The sequence below is a fragment of the Heterocephalus glaber genome, unplaced genomic scaffold (genome assembly GCF_053883595.1).
Source record: "Heterocephalus glaber isolate CG9 unplaced genomic scaffold, H.glaber_assembly_v1.0 deba00000676, whole genome shotgun sequence".
Classification (NCBI taxonomy): domain Eukaryota; kingdom Metazoa; phylum Chordata; class Mammalia; order Rodentia; family Bathyergidae; genus Heterocephalus; species Heterocephalus glaber.
In genome coordinates, this window is record NW_028258156.1 from 21,152,443 (window position 1) to 21,173,846 (window position 21,404).

The 21,404-nt window shown below is 43.8% G+C and overlaps 1 protein-coding gene across 1 annotated transcript in view; it reads left to right on the forward strand.

Moving 5' to 3' along the window:
- The window catches only part of Lamb4 (laminin subunit beta 4), a 92,631-nt gene that overhangs the window by 19,343 nt on the left and 51,884 nt on the right, over window positions 1-21,404 (forward strand). Inside the window, 7 exon segments of the mRNA XM_087206564.1 lie at window positions 1,605-1,714; window positions 3,835-3,914; window positions 4,565-4,715; window positions 15,298-15,501; window positions 16,914-16,950; window positions 16,953-17,028; window positions 17,841-17,961. Of these exon segments, the coding sequence (XP_087062690.1) occupies window positions 1,605-1,714; window positions 3,835-3,914; window positions 4,565-4,715; window positions 15,298-15,501; window positions 16,914-16,950; window positions 16,953-17,028; window positions 17,841-17,961 (779 nt within the window).

A 21,404-nucleotide genomic window follows, 5' to 3' on the forward strand; every position in this document is an offset into this window, starting at 1 on the left:
ATAATTGCATGATTTTAGTTACATAACCAACAACACAATCAACTTTAGAACATCTTTATCAACCCAAGAAGAAATCTTGCTTCTGGATATATACCAGAAGAATTTAAAGCAAATTTTCAAAGAGAGAGTTGTATACCTGTTTTCATAACAGCATCATTCGCCATAGACAAAAGATGAGAGTGACCCAAGGATCCATCAGTAAATGGACATATCCATTTCCCTATCCCTAGGCAAAAAGTAATATATTATATATATCAGCCTTAAAGGCAGAAAATTCTAGCACATGCTACAACATGGTTGAACCTTAAGTACATCATGCTAAGAAAAGCAAGGCAGTCACAAAAAGACAAAACTTCAGCTGGGTGCAGTGGTGGACATCTGTAACCTCAGCTACAGGGGAGGTTGAGACAGAAGCATCACAAGTTTGAGCCCAGCCTGGGCAACTTGGTGAAACTATCTCAAAAGAAAACAGAAGGCCATAGCTCAGTGGTAGAGCACTTCCCTAGCATGTGCAAAGTACTCTTAGTTTAATCCCCAGTACTTCAAGGGGGGAAAATCTGTGTAATTCCACTTATATGAGGTACCTAGAGAGCAGTCAAATTCAAATAAAAGAAATTTACTTTCTGAGAGACAGAAAGTAAAATGGTGGTTTCTGGAGGTTGGGGAAAAGAGGAATTGGGAGTTGTTTAATGGCTTCAGAGTTTCAGTTTTAAAAAATGAAGAGTTCTGGAATTTGGTTGCACAACAATGTAAATGCACTTAACTGAAAAATGATAGTGAATTTTTTAATGTATTTTGCAAGAAAAGAAAGAAAGAAAGCCCATACCCTTTAGCTACTACTCCTTAGTCCTCATTCCCCCACCCTAGGCAAGCACTAATACATTCTGTCGTTACATGTTTACTTACTATGGATATTTCATACAGAAGGAATTGTATACTATGAGGTCTTTTGTGACTGGCTTCTTTCACTTAGCATGTTTTCAAGGTTCATCCATATCGCAGCAAGTATCAATGCTTCTTTTTTTAATTGCTAAACAAACACTATTCCATTGGATGGCGGTGCCCCCTGTGATGTACCCATTCATCAGTTGCTGGACAGTTGTTCCTGCAGGGGGAGTGTGTACCTAGCTCTGGCCACCTAACTTCTTAGCTATCACAATAAGCAGGACTCAGGTATATCTATGTGTGGAGGAGACATAGAAGGGGGAGAATGAAGAGAAAAGAATAACTCAGCAGTGAGAAAGAGAGAGGGAAGTGATAGCTGCATCTGCCAGACAGGGACCCGTCAGTGATAACCGTGACTCTTGGAAACTCGGCCTCTGAGTCACCGGCCTGGCCAGCATCACTCAGGCTGACGGTGCCAGTGCTGCAGCCCACACAGCCTCCTCCACTGACTGTGTCAGCTACAGACTCTGAGAACGTCTGGGATGGAACTTCCTGTGTAGCACAGGGAGCAGTACAATACTGCAGCTAGGCAACAGCAGAGTTCCAGGGCAGGCTGCTCTGTCCTTGCGGCTATGTGTTTTGCTCAGTGTGAGCAATGAAGGACATTTTCAAAACTGGGGGACTCGAGGATGAGAATAACTGTAATTCTGTGCTTTCAGCCTGCAACTGTGACCCCCTCGGGAGCCTGCCGGTCTCAGCTTGTGACGCAGATACAGGCCAGTGTTTGTGCAGGGCCTTTGTCACCGGACCACGCTGCAAAGAGTGCGCCGTACGTATGCACCTGTAATTTCCCTTCCATGCAGTGATGCAGACTTCCAGCACCATTGCTTCTAAGGGACTTGGTCTTGTTACTCGCTCTCCTTGTTCTGTTGTATTTTGGTGCTCACGTGGTCTGAGTATTCACACTGCAGAAACTGGCAAGCACTGTACACCGGCCCCTCCACTGCCGGTCCTTCAGAGATGGCTGTCAGCCATTCACCAGCCAACCACTGCCCTGGACCAAACCTACCCAGCAGAGCTGCCAGTGGGCTTTTCCAGTGCTGTTCTCGCTGTGCCTGACAACGCAAGACATTTATCTGTCTCCTCCTTGGCCCACCAGGCCAAACAGGCAGCCTTTCTTTTACATCTTGGACACAATTCCCTTACCACTCCTACCATTTTCTGCCTAAAAATATTTTAAATGAGTCCCTTAAAAAATAAAATAAAATAACAAGCAAACAAAAAACCTTGAGTTTAAATGTATTTTAGATTCCTAAGAGAAGTAAACTCTTGGATTTTTCACAGATACCACTAAACCTAGGAGCATGTACCTTGTAAAATTAGTAAAATAAGACATTTTCACTCCTTAAGAAATGTGTCATGCAGTGGAGGGGTTGAAGCCCAGCTGTTTGCTTTGTTCTCCAATCTTGGCAGCCCACTATGACATTTTAGAAACAGGAAAAACAAAAACTTAGCCTAATAAAAGAACAGTGACCTTGATGTGTCTGAAGAAATGTAGCTGATAAATAAGAAACATGTGCCTCTGAGGAAATAGTTTGGTGCTAATATTTTAAGTCGCTTTACTCAAAACATATTAGGATGGGAAAGCAGACATGGGGAGAAAAGAAGCAAGGAAGTAAATGTGAAGAAGAGGGAAAATAACAGATAATAAGAAACAAGGAGATGGATTTTTTTTTTTTTTTTTTTTTGGTACCAGGGATCGAACTCATGTCCTTCCACTTTTGAGGCAGGCGGCAGAACCACTGAGCTAAATTCCCGGCCCTCAGGCTGGCTTTTCACAGGTCGGTCAGTTAATACCTCACAGGCTGCACACTCCCTGCTGTGTTTGTGGGAAGAAAAGAACTGACCAGATGCTGGGAGGCAGGGATTGTCCATTGTGATGGAGCCCCAGCATCCGGCAGGTGACACCTGCAGGTCTGTCCAGTGGTGCCCTGGCCCACCTGAGTGGCTGATAGGACCTGTTGCCTTCGCTCCTGGAGTCTTCACAACCACATCCTGAAGGAAGTAGTTTATTTCACTTTTTTTTTTTTCTCAAACTGAAGTTTGGTTTGGGGGAAATTTTTCAAAAGCTCTTTGCTGCATTTTATACACACAACATTACTGTTTAATGTTTGAAATAAACCTTTTGAGTAAAACTGAGCAAAAAACCTTTCAAGATAACAAAACATTGTGGATAAAGTTAAGACCATTCCAAACAAGAGTTTCCTGCCTACTGAAATCTACATTTTATATCTGAGCATATTAAACCGAGGTTTGAGAGGGAAGTACTTTTTTCTGAACATTTTATACTGTTACCGGACTTTAAAAGTAGTTGTTTGTATCTCACTAGCTGCTTATGCTGCACAAAGTTCAAGATGTTGCAATGATTGAAAAAGTCCTGAACCACAGAGTTGACTCACACAGGTGTACCTCGTGCCAAAATGACTGGTTTACAAGTGACTGTCTCTACTGGACCGTGATACTCGTAGCATATCTTAAAGTCAGCTTGACTGATTTTTTTCTATCCTCAAATATTTCAGTGTTGTAAGTAAAACCCCCAGGATTCTTGTGGTGAGGGAATCTAAAGGTTTTATTAAACAGCTGCAAGTAAAATGGTAGAGCTCGAAGAGGACTTAAATGACCCAGCTTCAGCAAAAGCTGGGGCTTTAAGAATTGGTTTCCATTGCATTTCTGCTTGAAACAGTACATGGACAACCTTCTGTCCCCACTACTCAAGTTCCTAGAGGTGGAGGAGATGGGATCCATGGAGGTCACCTGTGGCCAAGCCTGGTTGGCCCGGCCATTGGTCCATTTGCTGTGTGGCAGTGGCTTTGCAATGATTTCAGTACTGGACATCAGAGCAGCAAAAGTCTTCTCAGCTGGGATCAACTGAGCCCTTTCTCTCCAAAGGTTGGCTACTGGGGCCTGGGCCCTCATCTCCATGGATGTTCTCCCTGCGACCGTGATACTGGAGGTGCTTATTCTAACACGTGAGTCTGTACAATGGATAATGGAGTTTTGTAGCAGTAGTTCGTATTTCCACATGGCACGTGCTGTTCTGTTATGTTCATAGTCCTAAGTGAAGGATTTTATTCCGTAATGAGCCAAGGGAGTAAAAGGACATTCACTATAGCCCAGTTATTTCTTCTACTTCAGATATTGCCGAGAGTCAGATAAATAATCCTCCTGCCTGGGTTTCCCATAAGCTGGTGGGTGGGTGCCTGAAAGGCCTGCCTTAAAGACCACCTATGTGCCAAACTATAAAGAAGGGACCTAGGGCTGGGGATTTAGCTCAGTGGTTCCGCCACCTGCCTCGCAAGCACAAAGACCCGAGTTCGATCCCTGTTACAAAAAAAAAAAAAAGACAGACCCTCACACAGCCCTTTTCCTAGCTTTTGGAGGAGCACCAGAGAACCAAAGAAGTGGAAGTGGCTGCGTGGGTTCACTGGATCTGAATTCACTTTTCAAGACCAGTCAGCTGGAGCCCGGGCCTCTCCTCATCCTCATGGGACAATGGGTAGATGAGTCCCAACTCCAGAAGCCTCTAGCTCTGCACACCCAGTCGTCACTTCACACACCTCCCCGATACACATACACACACACACGCCCACCCCTTTCTCACGATAGGTTTTCTTCTCAGCTGCACACCCGAGGATGGGCAGTGTGAATGCCGCTCCCACGTTGTTGGCCGAAGCTGCACCAAACCTGCCCCCGGCTACTTCTTTGCTCCTTTGAATTTCTACCTCTCTGAGGCAGAGGAAGCCACGCCCCTCCAAGGACTGGCGCCTTTGGTTCGTATCTCATTGATTCTCCCCACAGACTTCATTTGATGGCGCACAGGTAAATACATGAAGCGCACACTTGAGATTGTGGTTAGTGTACTGAGAAGGGAATGGACTGTCCACAGATGCTGCTCTGAGTTGCGTGTTATAGCATCTGAGTGCATGTTGTGTAAATTTTGAGAACAGAGTCTGTGCTTTGCTTACCTTTGTATCCCACTTCTAGCACAGAGCCTGGATCAGAAAAGCAAATCAGATCAAATTGTGATGAAATAGACTTTATCTTTGCTCTTCCAGTGCAAGCGTCAGGTGGAATATGTTGATTGAACATGAGCGTCTCTGTCTCCCCCATGATACTGTAAGCTACATGCAGTGGGTGTGTCTTGTAGTCCTCATTGTTGCACTAGTGCTTAGCACAGTGCCTGACACACAGTGGAGATTTTGTGGATCTCTGATAATTCATGAATGAAGTACAAAAGATTGTCAAGACTGCGGCTCCAGCCATCGATAGGAATATGTGAAAGGAAAGGGTGACTCAAGGTAAAAGACTCTAAGGAGAGAACACATGTGAAAATTCTCTAGACAAGATTTGGGTAGAGAAAGCAGGGGAGCGCCTTCCGGGCACCAGTGTCGAAGTCATTTGCCAGGGCCTCTTCTTATCCGGACTCTGTTGGTGAAGAGAGATGACGAAGCCCAGTAGGAGGCTTGCAATTTGCTGATTAATGACTGGAAGTGAGTCTGTCACTGTCTACACTTAGACATAAGCTGTGGTGAGTGGGCTCAGAGTGAAACAATTCTGTGCCTCGATTCTTCTTGCTGCTCTTTATCGCTGTATCTTTATGATGGTGACCAAAAAGGAAAACTTTTGGAAAGAAATATTGGTATTTACATATTTAGGCCTTTACTGTGAAGTCAATAGTTCCCACCTTTTAGATAAGAAAAAGAAACCAAAATATGATCTAAAACAGATGAACTGGGGCCAGGGATTTAGCTCAGTGGTTCCGCTGCCTGCCTCACAAATGCAAGGTCCAGAGTTCGATCCCCGGTACCAAAAAAAGATAAAATAAAACAGATGACCTGTTCGAGTACTTACCAGTCATTCAGCCTGTGCCCAGTGGCGGGTGCTCTGACCAACTAATAGGACAGAGCCAAGAGTGCTAGCACAGCCCTAGGCCAGGGGTCACAGGTAGAGTCTGAAGGAGCGCTGGGGTCACTGTGAGAGGGTCCCATCATTTATAACATGAATCCTCCACGGCTTAAAGAAAAAACTGACGATGGAAAATAGGTTTAATGGGCCGGTGAATTTTTCTTAAAAGATTAGAAAGTAATGCCTGTGGCAAAAGAAAGAAAATTTGAGATGGGATTGTTTAAAGGGCACCAATCATGTAATTTTTCTTTTCCACTGAGGATAAGATCTTTAATTGTAGTCAAAAAGATTTAAATTAGGCACCATTTAATTATCTGCATTCACTTAACATACTTTTGTGGTGTTCTTACCATGCTGTTGCTACTGCTGATATATTGTTAATGAAAGTTCCATTAATTTACTGCTCTGTACTTCACAACATATATTTCATTTAACTCTCCAAACAGCCATAAGCATTGTCATCCCTGATTTCCAGAAGAGGAAAAACAGTAGAAAGCTAAGTAACTTGGCCAAAGTCATACAGGCAGTAGAGGCTGGAAACCTGGTTTAAAACCCAAGTTCCCCTTACTAAATTGCCCTTAACATATTACAGTGTTGCTCACCAACATGCACAATGCTGAGCTCAGCATCAGGATAAAAAAGGTACTCTTAGGGTCTCAGGCCCCAGGAGTTCTCGCTCTGGCTAATACCTTTATATGCATAGCCCAAGATGGGCTCAGATGAGCCTAGTACCCTATTACAGGGAGGGTTGGTGCATTGTTAGCACTTTTAAGCCATGAGGACTCCCTTACGAATGGCCTTAATAGGTAGCATCATTTGGTCTGAGACTTGAAAACGCATGGATCTTGATTGTAGAATAGCTGAGAAGATGGTCTAGCCAGAGAAAATGATAAATATCATCTTAGAGGAGGAATAATACAGGTGTATTCACAAGTAGAGTAGGGAGTTAAAAGAGGGAAAAAGTATTGGAAAATAAAATTACAGTCTCCTACTAAGGAGGCTAAACTTTATTCTTTGCACAATGAGAACTCATTGAAGCCTTCTGAGCAAGAAAATGATGGAAGAATGTCTTTAGTGTTCTTGCAAACTTACCCTACAGAAGAGAAGGTGGAGTTGGAGAGAAAGTGGTCTGCAGTAGTCTAAGCAGGCATAACTATGGCTCTAAGAGGTAACAGAGAGATCAGAAAGAGTGAAGCCGGAAATATAAATGGATGGAAACCCAAGACTGCATCCTGTGGATAATTGTTTTAATATTTCAACCGGACAACTAAGAAGAATTACAATTAACTTGCTTGGTGGCTCTTGAAGGTATATATATCTCCTTGCTCCTCAAAACATAGTCTGCAGGCCAGCAACACTGACATCACCTGGGAGCTCATGAGAACTAAGCCCATCCCCAGGCACTGAGTCAGGTCTGTGTGCAGCCGGGTCCCCAGGCAAACCCTGTGAGGCTTGGGAAGACAGGCTTCCCCCCCACCCCCTGAAGCACTTTGAAAGAGAAAAGTAGGGAACGAGTCGCTATTCTCCGTGTGGCAAAAACATGGCTTCAAGACCTAACAACTAATAATGGTTGAATTCAATATAATATAGAATCTGGTATAGACTTAACATTAATTCTGCATTTGCTTTCTGTATACTGGAAAAGTAAAACTTTGCGTTACAACATGAATACTGTGGGTGACAGGAGAACAGATGGAATCCCAGGGTGACCTATCCAATGGGCCCATCATGGCAGAGAGGCACCGGCCCAGCCAGACAGCACGGCCGAGCCTAAAGAGTGCACTCAGGAATGAACAGGATCCCTGATGTGGGTCAGCACTGACCAGAGGACTGCGCACTCTGGATGAGCCACCAGAGACCCCGTGACAGTCAAACTCTTGTTTGTTAAACCAACAATGGAATCAGCCAAGCAAACACCAGTATCAAGGGTGCAGTCAGCATTTGGAAATGTGGAGATTTTAGCTGAGTTGGCAGCTGAACAACCAAAAGGATGATGAAAAAAAGAAGCCTAGAAAAGCCAGGGTTTTAAGGACACTGGAGCTGCATGAATGTGATTTCTCTCCTTTAGTTTGGTGGAATTTGACTACCTTTATATAATTCTTATGGGAACCAACGTCTACAAAATGTAGGAACTAAGAATAATCGGTCTGTAGTGTCAGAAGTAATAACACTTGAGAATTGTTTGAATCTCTATGTCATGCCGATTGGTGATTTTCTCTTTCTCCTTGAGATTTCGCATTGAAACATAACATTGGTACCATTTTTAAACACCACAAAACCAAGCTCATAATTGAATATTTTCTCAATTTAGGCATTAACCAGCATAGTATCTTTTAAAAGAAAACTCAAAATTTGGCCTTGGGACCACCAAGAATTTCCACTTTTTCTCAGAGAAACAAAAATATTGTTAATTTCCTGCAGTACTTCTTCCTGGGGCTATTAAACTAGACTCGTGATTACCTTTTTAATTATGGTATAATTTGAATCTCTTAAACTAGGGTATGACTGATAGCTTTGATGGTTAGCTAAACTGTCACCTCTTTTCTTTTTAAGATATTAGCAACAGCTTTGCCAACGTGTGATGTATATTTCCAGCAACAAGGAAATTATTTCAGAATTGATAAAAGAAATATAGTACTGAAGAAAGATCAGAGGCAAAGCATACGTACTGATGAGCAGAATGAGGTAAGGCATTTATTCACAGCCATTGTCACAGGCCATAAATGAAAAATACAATCATGCACATAGAACTATGCCTGGCCCTCATGAGCCCAGTTAGTGTAAGCTTTTATTACCCTCATGAATAGAAATGGAGGGAAGGAAGAACCAGGCACGGAAGAATTACAGCCTTTGGGGAAAACTCCAATGCATTATTCCTCTTCAAAACAAAACATTCTAGAACACTGGCATCTGGAGAGTTGCAGAGTCAGGCACTGTGACCTCACTTGAGTGAGGCGAGATCTGAGGAACAGCCTCCTCCATGCTTGGCTAATGCCACAGGCAGTAGCACTTTGAGAAACCCCACCCTGTGCCTCCAGGACATGCTCTCCTGCCTTTTGCTTGAAATGGCCACTTCTGTTACTACTTCAGAAAACTTCCCCTCAACCTTCTATGCCCCATTCTGATTTCTCTTTCTCTGATGTTCCCTGACATCTGCACGTAATTAGTTGCTTCCACCCCTGGGATCCCATTCATCAGTCATTTCCAATGACTGGTTGGTTCTGGTGTGGGTTGGTTCAGGACAATTGAAGAATACATAAGAAGATCTTCATAGTTTTTTGTGAAAATGTTATTTCCAGTGTGTGTGTGTGTGTGTGTGTGTGTGTGTGTGTGTGTGTGTGACATTGTCTTAGGTTGGATTATCTGAAAGTGGAGATCACAGCACAGGTCAGGTCCCTGTGTTTTATTGAGAGACTTTTCATCAAAAATCTATGTAACTGGGGGCTGGGGATTTAGCTCAGTGGTTCCGCCACCAGCCTCGCAAGCGCAAGGACCCGAGTTCGATCCCCAGTACCAAAAAAAAAAAAAAAAAAAGTGGGCTGGGGATTTAGCTCAGTGGTTTCGCTGCCTGCTGCATAAGCGCAAGGACCAGAGTTTGATCCCCAGTACCAAAAAAAAAAAGCAAAAAACAAAAATCTATGTAACTGAGGGAAGTGGGTCCGGAGAGGAGAGTGAGGCAGGGCTGGGGTCTGAGTGAAGCCTGGCCTTGGCCTGATGCCCCAGGGAAGCACAGACCGCACTGCAGAGTTACCACTGAGCTGCCGCCTCATTCCCACATCAGCCAGGCCTGGCTGTGGCGGGCGCCTCCCATCAGCCTGGGATGAGTACCAAGAGAAGGGGGCACCTGTGACCCACACAAGAGCTCGCAAATGACTGTGGCGCCCAGGAACAGGACGTGGCAGCACGCCACCAGCAGCCACTGAAGCCCACAGGGCGCTGCTCAGACCGTGTGCAGGGCCTCTTGCTCAACAGTCAGAGAGGAGGAGGCCACTGAAAGTTTGCAAATACAAAGCTTTTTCCTTTCCTTCGTGGTCTTTCTCTCAACTTGTCATAGTGTTTTTAGGTGCTAGTCAATGTCATTCTATGACACATTAAAATTTTAAATTATTAGTGTAAATTATACCACTCATCTTTGTATCATGCAGTGCAATTTTAACTGAAATTACAGAAATTATAAAATGAGCCAATTATAAAATTATAAAATGAACCCGATTCCCTGAGTTCTACTTTTTGGTGTGTGTTCTACAACACTCTGTATCTTCAGCCTGCTGGAGAGAAAGGAAGGACTGGAAGGAAAGGAAACATGAGCTGCCTAACTTCTCTTTCCTGCCGGTCACCACTTTCAGTGGAAGTAACTGGCTAATCCTGGGGGACAACAAGAAGAAGGTTATGATGGGGCTCCTCAGCCGTGTTTCTTAGGGTGCCTTGGCTTCGTTCTTCATTCAAAGCAAACTGGCTCAGGCAGAAATCTGGGCCTCCAGGAGCTGATGACACCTGCGCTTAGTCATAGACCTAACCCACTTACCTTGTACCTAACTTGAGTCTCATTGAATTCCTGCGCCAAGTTGGTCCACCGGGCTTCTGTGCCTAGTGTCACCATCTGCAAACGGGGCAACAAGGAAGCAGACATGCTTATTTTGCATCTCCCTTCTGAGCCTGTGCCTTCTCCACTGTCCCAAGAAATTTCATTAGAGGGCCGGGGATTTAGCTCAGTGGTTTCGCCGCCTGCTGCATAAGCACAAGGACCCAAGTTCAATCCCTGGTACCAAAAAAAAGAAAAAAGAAAGAAATTTCATTAGAAAACAATTTCAAAGATAAAAATTATGATTTCAGGGTGGTGACTGTAAAGTGTTAGACCAAACGTGAGGCCCCTGTCAGTGTGGGGCCCTGTCAGTGCGAAGGTTGTGTGTCAGAGAGCCAGCCCTGCCCCTTTGCTTCTCACATTAAGCACATTCCACAGAGGCACAGCTGCTCCAGAATTCGGACTCCTCCCACTTCCCCGGAGAAATTTGCAAAAGGAGATTGGTGGAACAAACCACACCTCCCGGCTCCTGCATCCGGGGTGTCTCTGATACTCACTTCTCCTTCCCCTTTCTCCACACATTCTGGGTTCCCCTCGCTCATAGATAGTACTTCTTCTGAGGGAGATGGCTCAGAACCTCATCCCTCGGGGGTGTGCCCTGGTTACCATCCCTGTGTCAGGCCCATTGCATCAGCTCGAGGCCATGCAGATTCCTTGTGTTCCGTTATATAGCAAGAGCCCTACCAGGTATGGTAATTCCTTTCTGTGACTGCTGATCTACTGCATGGAGAACCCGAGTGATCCAATAGGAGCCATAGCTTAGAGTTAGTGGACCTCTGTCCTTGCCCAAGAATCAAGGCTTCTAGAACCATAAAGCCTAAAGTTGCAAGGATAAGAAGCCCCAATTCCCATGGTCACTGGGAGTGGCTAATCCTGCTTGGTTCCCAAGCTCGTGTATTCTACCTGTTGGAGACAGTATCACATGAAGGTCATAGGCTTTGGGAATCTGTAAAATCTGCAAGGCTGTCACACCCTCTCAGAGTGTCACTTTTAAGCTGGTGAAGTTGATGCTTCCATTTCACTACCATCTCAAATCAGCGTCTCCTGCATGGGAGGGTTTATGTAGGAGCAGTGGATCCCAAAATCACGTGACCATTGAGGCACTTCTCTTGCTGAAAGTGAGTCCCTTGAGCTGAGGAGACATTTTATTTTCCTACGTTGGTTAATCAGACATTCTGAGGCCTCAGGGTGTAATGTTGGCCAAAGCCTCAGACTCTCACTGTGGGAATCCATATAACATCACCTTGGGCCAACGGACTTACTTCACTGTCCCTCAGTATAGGGGATCAGTGAGATATTCTGTAGGACATCTGGATGGTGCAGAGTTTTGGGGGCTATAATGCAACAGGAAACCAAAGGATGAGAATGAATGTAGCCCTGGAGCAAGAATGTGAATACACACTATTTCCCTCCCTGCATGAATACAGACTGCTGCTGTTCTTGCTTTCTTGGGTGTCCTGTCAGTGGCTGCATGGCATGTGCCTAAGGATGTGTTCATCTGCTACAGTAAGGGCCTCTGTCCAGCACAGCAGCTGCGAGGGGGGTTCCAGCTTGGTTAACCTTGCAGTCATTCACTTCTGTCAGTGATCCTTCCACTTCTTGCAGGAATAGTATTAGCTAATTAAATGGGAATGAGAGAAACCAACACCCCTTTATCTTTGAGTCTCCAAGAGTGGCACTTTGAGGGATACCCAATATTTGCAATACTGTATTGTTTTTTATTTGCCATCTTATCTTGCAGTTGGTGAGAGAAAGGTCATTTCAAAGGCTTTCATTTAGCTTTTGCTACAAGAGCTCTTACTCTACAGGTCTAAGGACCAATGCCAACTGCAAATCAGGTCTATCCCAGTTATATATTCAGGAAGTGGATCAATGGATGATCTATATATATTCAGGATTGAAGCTTGGTTCTATAAGCCCAGTAAACTCAATATGAAAGGGACCTGAGCTAACACCCCATTTATTATGTGACCACATATTCCCCTACTCTAACGAGGGGACTGCAATGGTATATTTTGAGCATCTGGTTATCAGCATCAACTCAGATCCTCTGTCTACTTACTAGCACTAGGTACAGGCATATTCCCATCCCAATAGTCAGTTACTCCAGTAAATAACCATAGATCTCTTTGGTAAATAAGTAAGAGAATCACACTTGCCATGGTGTTGAAGAATTCTTCCTCATGGGTACCTGGGCCCTCATTTAGTCAGTGGCTTCTGGGACTGAGAAGTGGATCTGATCCAGAAACTTGGCAGAGAATGGTGTCTTTCCACTGACATAGCTGACTTCAAACTTTTGCTGATTCATATTTGCTCACTTTCAGATATATATATATAAAATAATACTTCTTGAGTGCTCATCTGTCTTGCTCCTAGGAACACTATATTCTGTTATTTCATCTCCACGGAAGATTGCTGTGAGTCAGGCTTCCTTATCTTCCATTGCAGCCTTGCTGCATATTCTAATTATGCCATCTCACTTTTGAGGGTTAAATGCTACCATGCAGCCTCTGATAGTCTAGGATCCTGTCAGGCACATTGATAATAAAGAACTCGGTCTGTCTTATAAGTCCACAGAGAAGAGTTAATTTGCAGCTTTTCTGAGACACTGGTGTGCCCTTGGCCAGTTCATGCGTTATTGCTTTGATAAATGGAATCTTTCAGCCCCCACACCAGGAGTATAGTTAGCTGGTAGGTTTTCCAGTGTTGCATCTCAGATCCAATCTGGCATGCCTAATTCTGTGAGTCTTGTATCACTTTCTCCATAGTCCACTACAGCAGTTCTGGCGTCTCTACTTCATTTGTTCTGGCCCACAGCTTTTTCTAAGCTTTCAGTAGCTACTCCAGTAACATATCCATCTCCCAGGGCCCTTGCCAGGCTGTTAAATCCTAGATCCCAGGCGGCTTCAAATCAACAAACTCTGCCTCATCCAGCTTCCTATTCTGCTTCCGATCCATATTCGGGTCCATGCTCAGCCAGTCTCCAGTTGCTCGTGATCCATGTCAGCCAGGTCCTGACGCTCCTTTGGTTATAATCCCTCTTCCAAAGATCCAATGCTTTCCTTCTCCAAGCATGCAGAGACTTGACCCTAATCATCAGGTAAGTGGTCAGGAGACAGGCAGATCCTGAGGAAGCCATGTGTCCTGGAGGTTTCTGCATTGTCGCAGGTGTGGTGGGGGTGGAGTAGTGGGGCTCTATCTTTCAGTAAGGGTGGGTGGGTTCCTCCTTCGGTTCTTCCTATGGTGGAGCCTAAGAGCTCTGAGGAGAGGCTGAGAGTTCGAGGTTCTCATGTATATCATCCCATGTCTCTAGGTCCTGCCTCTCCCCTGGTAGGGCCTGACTTTAGCATGGGGAACGTGCCTAGCCTGACAATTCAGCCTTCTCTGACATTCAGTGATTATGTCTTTTGACAAGTCACCAGTTCTTCCTGCCTTCCAGCTAAAAATGGGTCTCTTTGAATACGCCCCCCCAAGAAGACCCTCTGATCCTCACGAGTATGTTGCTTTATACTGGCGATTGAAGTTCTGGGCTTGTCATTTTCCCCTCATCATAGGCCTTCAGCAACAGCCACCCTTTCTACAACCCACCTAATTACTGTGTCTCCCATGTCTCTTAGTTCCACAAATTCTGCTCAAGTCAGTGCTCTCCCTCCCCTTTATCCTGTCCCAGATCCCTGTAGGTGACAGTTTTAGCAATTGTACCCTACTTCTGGCCAGGGACCTTCCATAGGGCTACACACCAAGGTCCTCATTGCCAACCCAGCCTCCAGAATGAGGCTCAGCTGTGAGCTATGAGTATTGCCCAAGTGGGCAATGGATGTACCAGCCAGGTGCAGGGCATCAAGGGGCACCTGCAGCGTCTACTGAACTTGCTAGGGTAGTTTTTGACTTTGAAAAACGTTACATGGGTCAAGTCTATATATACCTCTGTCTATTAGAACCAAATCTGGCAGCACAGTTTCTTATGTTTCTGTCCCCAGCTCAAGACTGACCTCCTCTATGGAAGAGGCTCAGTCCTGTTCATCTTTGCATTACTCACTCGGGCTGGTAGTAAATCGTTGCTATGCAAACATTTATCAAATGAAGGGTGATTGGGGAAGCTCTCAGAGCAGCTTGAACTCTGGGCTAAATACTTGGAGCATTATTCTGTTGACAGTTAGGAAGAGTTTGAAATGCTTTCTTGGCAGCAGCATGTAATGTGTATTGGACCAGAGAGAGAGAGGAGAGAATAGCCAAGAGCTATTGCAGCAACATGGGCAAAAAGCAACATGAGGCAGAGTTTGAGTAGAGCCTGGGAATGTGGAGAGGCAGATGCAAAAGTAATTAAACAATATTATCTACAGGGCCCAGATGGCCTTGGGCTGACAGCCACTGTAGGGACATTTGGGATTCTAATCAATCAAGTGAACGGGGAGTTGTGTACTTATACGCCCTCAGGAAGATAGAAGAAGAGCATTTCTCATGTTTATTTGGAAGAAATACCTAGAGAATAAATTTGTATGGGTTTTTTCACTGTCGTGCACAATTAGACAAAATCACTAAAGTAGAAGGGGGATACTCTTTATCCTCCATATTTTTGCCAGAACTCCACAATTATATCTGAGAAAAGCCAAGAGTGTCAATACGGAATTTGCTCAGTTCATTAGTGCACAGGATACTTAAAATTAAAGTGGCTTTCAGTGACACTGCTTTTAAGTCAATCACGCTATTCAGTAATGTGTTTCAAAGCTGCAGCTTCAGCACATTATTCTCAGCTGCACTCTGGAGTGTATCCTGGTTGGAATAATTTACCCAAGTCGTAGATGGATCATATACAAACCAGGAAATTCTTTTTTGCCTCTGAACTTTCCAGGCCTTGACTACAGGGAAAGATATTTACATTCCTCTTGGTGACTTTTGGCCAGGTGCCACCGGTTCACGTTGTTTTCTGAGAGCCTGTTCCTGGGAACCCAGTTACATGGACCGGACCTGGATTTGCCAAGGTTCTCCCTGGGGCTGGCTTGAGATTTGTTGTCAACAACATTCCTTTTCCCATGTACTTCACCATCGCCGTTCGCTATGAAACTCAGGTACCCTTGAACTCCAGCTTTACAACGGCAGAAAGCTGAGGGAAATACATTCTCAACTGTTGCCATTGCAGCCTTGCTAGAATAGGGTCTTCCTTAAATGATGTACAAAAGTAGGCCAGCTGGAGAGCACTATAAATAAAAGGATTTCCTAAAGATAGTGAAGCAACATCATGAGCTGCCTGCTCTACTTTGTCCATGCAGTGAGGCTAAAGTTGGAGTTACATGTTTGAAGGACCAGTTTGAAGAAGTGGCAAATGAATGTTTGTATAAGAACAACTAAAGTAGCACAAATCCTGCCCTCCTGAGACCTTTTCTCTAAAACTTTAGTAAATCAACACACGTGTAGAGATTCAAACTCAAAGGGAATGCAGCAGAAGCATTTACTTGCATTTAAACCTTAGCCTGCAAAAAAAGAGACTAAAAAGCACATAGCCCCCTCTACCCACTTCTACAATGCTACCCACCCCCAAAGCCCTTGAGAAATATCTGAAGCAGAATGGCAATTAGAAACCAAAGTTAGAAAAATGCTTGATCCAGAGCAGTAGTTTCTAACCTTTCTCCAGTAATCTAAAACCCACCAACCATTTCCCTTGAAAACTTGTATGTGGATGGAGGGGGCGTGGTCATGGAGGCTCCCCAGCCCTTCTGGGGCCCATTCTGGAGCTGCTCACTGTGTGTCACATGACACTGCTGCTGCCCCACTTTGAAACTCTTGATGGTGTGTAATTCTCCACTTCTCACTTACAAAAAAAGCCAAGAACGCCAATGATCATTTATCTGGTGAGGGTGAAAATCATTACAAAAAAAGAAATACTTTTCTTTATTCATAGACTATGTGTCTGACAGCTTTAAGACGCTTTTCCAAATTGTGAGGCTTCCAAAATACAGCTAGTTATCATATTTCTCACACATATCTATCTATTTATATCCATCTATCTATCTTTCACATACAGTCTTTTGTGAAGGTTTTCAAATTGTTCTTCTTTGTTCTGAGATCCAGGGCCATGATGAATTAAATCATTTGGAGACAGGGCTTAAAAATTAGACCTGTCTCACCGGGGATTTAGCTCAGTGGTTCCACCACCTGCCTCGCAAGCACAAGGACCCGAGATCAATCCTCCATACCAAAAAAAAAATTAGACCTGTCCAGAAGGTTAGGGTCTTTTCCAGGCCCATTAGCTATAGCTGTAGCCACGACCAGTGTTCTTCCTGTTCGGATCACAATACAGACACAGAAACCTGAGTTTGGCAGTGAGTCACTCAGACTTCTTTCAACTACAAAACTCAATTTTCCAAGTGGGCTGTGGGTTGCAAATTCAATTCCACAGACTGTCCATTAGGTGTACAAGTCTGTGCACAGAATGGCTTGCTGCATCCTCATGGCGACACACTTTGATGTCGTGCCTGTCTAGTCTGCAGCTGACTGGGCTGTCCAGGTGGTGGTCACCCCCGAGGAGGGAGCGGCTACTGCACACCCAAGACTCCACGGCCCAAGCCTCCGACTTTTGCGTTACCGGCGACCGCCAGGTATGTGTGGGACCCAACCTCCAACATTGAAGGCGCGTTAGAATGTGGTTCCTATATCAATAATGTGTGCCCAGGAACTATATAGGAGAAGAGTGGTATTGAAGGAGACTATCCTGCTTAACACATAATTTTTGTATGCTATATAGTACTTTGTATTTAATATCACATTTAACCCATAACAATTCAATGAGGTAGATTGTGTCTTCATCAGATGAAGAGGAATTTGAGATGAAGAACACTTAAATGACTTGTCCACGTCTCAGCTCCTGTGTAGCTCCTGGTTCTGTGTAGCAGAACCAGAGTCCTAGTCCAGCTCTCCTGACCATAAATTCGAATGTTCCTTATCCATTGCCCAGATGGTTTGGAAATGTGACCAAGTGGAGTGCTACAAGAATTAAGATTAAATACTCAGCTGAGTACTCTCAACTGAGAGTCTTTAGGAAAAACTAATTTTTAAGCCACTTATTTTGTCTTATCAAAGATTGTGGCAAAATGAAACAGAGACCTTGTTGACACTGGCATGAGAGACGAGATGAAGGAAATCTGTCCCGCACTCTCTCCAGGGAGGTGAGGTCAAATAGTTCCTTAGACTTTGCTGTGTGGCTCAGTCCCGGGGAAGAGCCAAACAGGATCTAAGTGTAGATGTACTGTCCTGCCAGTTCACCAGTGCCTGTGTGGACATGGACCTTGTCTTAGCCCCAGGTGGACACCCCCTTACCAGCCCAAGTAAAATGCTACCAAATACGGTGGTTACCTAGGTGATATAAATGTACTTTTATCAGGGGCCTTTTGCTGCATCTCTCTCAATACAGAGTTGTGCTGCTTCCCACACCCATCTGTTTAGAGCCAGGCATGCAGTATTCCATCAATGCCTATTTTTCTCAGTCTTTGGAAGGAGAGTCCTACACTCACTCCCATATCCTGGTGTATTTGGTAAGTATCTCCACTTGTGGGTGCTTTCTTCCCAATTGGGCGCCATTATAATTTTACTTGCAGATTCTAACCAAGATGTTTCTTGAAAAATATAAATGCACCTGTTGAAGTATGAAAGTCACCTAATAGCCACTGCAAATTGTATTTGATAGCATGTCTCAGTAATAAAGTGCTTTACATGTTATATTATTTAATCTTCACTACAACCTTGTAAGGTAAGTGTTATCATTATTTCACAGATGGAGAAACTGAGGCACAGGCTCACAGAGCCAGCGAGTGAGGAGTCAGGAATGGGAACCGCAATACCTGGGTCGAGATATATGAGCCAATACAGCATACAGTTGGGGGAAGAAATCCCAGCACTTCAGTTCTTACCATTGTATAATTCCCATCATTGTGATCAGAGTCCTCACACAATTACGTGCATAGATTTTTCAACTTCCTATTGCATCATAAGCAGTTTCTGATGGTACTTGTGCGGCCTTCTTAACATTTTTAGGAAGCACACATAGTATTCTGAGTGACTTCTTTTAGCCTCCATCTCCCACATGAGCTAAAATGTCTTATTCTGTCAGGCTTATCCCCTGCAGGCTTACCACTGTGCCCTGAGCACACTTATTTAATTTAATCTACTGCCCTCTGTTATGGTTTAGATCTAGATTGTCCCCCAGAGGTAGGGCCTGTAGAAGGCGATCGGATCATGGAGATCTACATGCCTGTGTTGATGTACTATTGGGTGCTAGGCCATGGTTGGAAGAGGTGGGTTGCTAGGAGCAAGATCTAGAAAGATACATCTCTTCCCTGGCTCCTCCCTTCTCTCTCTGCTTCCTGGCTGCCATGCCTTGAGCACCTTTTACTTCTCCAGGCTTCTATCTTTCTGTTTCCGCCTTGGAGCCAGCAGACCAAAGAGTAAAACCGTGAGCCAAAATGAACCTCTCCTGTTCTAAGTTGTGGCTATTGGGTATTTTGTCCTAGCAATGGGAAAGTGACTAAGACACTCTATTCTCATTTGTGTAAATAGCTTCTATTTTTATACATACTTTAAATGTTTTAAAATATATTCCTACTTTACCCAAGATCTTATGGCTTTTGAAGTAATTTTTCAAATTCTTTTCTGGAAGGTAGTCTCCAATTAATTTTCAGGATTGTCAGTAATATATGAATGTACCAGTTTCATCCCCTTTCAGCAGAATTCTATAGAATTACATGGGATTTTTGGAAGTAATTTTGTGTATAAAAATCAGATTTCTTTGTTAAAATTGCACTTATGAATATTTGTGAAGAGGGAGGGAGGGAGGCAAGGGAAGGGAAGGAAAAGAAGGGAAGGAGAAAGCTAGCAGTATACCCAGTGAAATTTGAATTTCACAAGAACAACAAGTAAGTTTTAGTGAGTATGTCCTAAACATTTTCCTCAAATACTGCATGAGACATACTTAGATGAAAAATTATTCATCATTTCCCTGAAATTCAGTTTTAACCTGGTGATGTGCAGACCAAGGTGATCTAAAGTTGCACCTGGAGGCTATGCAACAGTGAGGCAAGAGTCCACCATACTCTGATGGAAGCAGAAAGTAGAAAAGAACTCTTAAGTGGGAAGGTTAAACTGTCATGCTTTCCCTACCCGTAAAATTCATCTTCTTTGCTGAGAAGCTGTAAATAGAACTATGCTTATGAACCAACCTATGAGTAAGAAAAGGAAGAAAATCAAATCGAACAGATCTAATTCAGGGACAAAAATGTTAAAAGTTAGGCAGGGAGTGGACATAAAGGGAAAGGAAAAACCCAATGAAATCCTAGACCATTAAGGGATGCTACTACTAGAAGGATCATCATGAAACTCAGCTTGATAAGAACCAAGATATTTCATATCATTTTAAGTCCATGTCTTAAATATTTTTAAATTTTGAAAACTGTAAAGATTATCACTTGATGCTGTGTTGAATGCATTTATTCAAATTCTCTCTGCACTGAATGTATGCACATCGGACGTTGTGCTGGCTCTAGGTTATAGAATATGGTTCTTGACCTCAAAGAATTCTTGTCAATACAGAAGACAGCCATGTAACTAAAATTACTGCAGTGGTGCTTGATAGTGGTGCTTAATTTCAAATTATTCAAATAAGTGAATAATTTTTTCAAATAAATGAATAATTTGAAATTATGTCCATTTTACCCATTTTCAAGCAATCATTCTCTTACATACAGCCATACCCTGAAGTGTGAATAAAAATTCCTCATCTTGGAAAACTATCAGAAACCTCAGAAGCAGACCTGGATCCCTGTGTTTTGGGCCATCTTCCCTGAGAGCTGAAGCCTAGACCAGCACCAGGTGTGTGTGATTTACAGCAGGCACGTGCCTGGGGAAAGGGGCATTAGGGAAATAGGAGAATAGGGCAAGGAGTCCAGCAGAGGTGTGGTACCACAGGAGAGTGGCTTTGGTCCATTCCCACAGGGAGCTCCAGGCCATGAGTTGCATGCTAGAACTGAATCCGGTGAAAGACAAAGGGATGATTCTAAATGCACCCAGGTCATTGTGACTGGCACACCACCACTCCCACCAGCTCCCAGTGAGCACATGCTTCCCCAGACATGGTGGCTGAGTGCTATTTTGTGGAGAAGAAACTGTGGGCCTTTAGGGGCCAGCGCCATCACAGCTGGAGGGTGGGGACACCAGCCTGCCAAAGAGGATCCAGGCTGGGCACCACCAGTGTGCCCAGTAGCCTCATGGGAGAAATTACATTGCATTATTACAGACTAATTCATTTAATGCCACACTACCAATTTTGCTGCTCCAGGAAGATACTTAACTCCCTGGGACTTGGTCATTTCAAAATTCATTCTTCTCAAAAAAAAAAAAAAAAAAAGATTCATTCTTCTCCTCAGCCAGATTATTTTCTGCATCAAAGTCTGTCTAATACCAAGAAGACCAAATGAAACTTCTGTTCAACCTTGGCTGCTCCTTGGCACAAGTGCCATTTGTTTAGCGAATATGAGACACTCGAAATTTGTTTTCAGATGCCCAGATTCTGTCTTTGCCTCCATGAAACTGTGTTTAGATTCAAAATTATATTAGGCCTTCTAGACTATAAAACTGCCATTCTCCTTTCCAAAGCCCAAAATGGACTACTGTTAGGGAGCACAAAGTCCTTAGAAGTTTCTAGAAGAACTGAGTCATTGTATTACAAAATCCTGTAGCTTACACGGACTCTTGGCAGCTGGCCCATCTGCCTGGTTGCAAGAATGGCCAAGTCTATACCAGCTCAGTCCCAAGCTGTCACTCATCTCTGGTCAGTTCCCCTTATCCCCCATCCTAAAAAATCTAGCTGTCTTCTGCATCTCTTTCCACTGGATTTGTGTTTGGAGAACGCAAGGACATTTTAGAATATATATTATTTAAAATATGTTATGTTAAAGATACAATAGAAATGTAAATAGACTTCTTT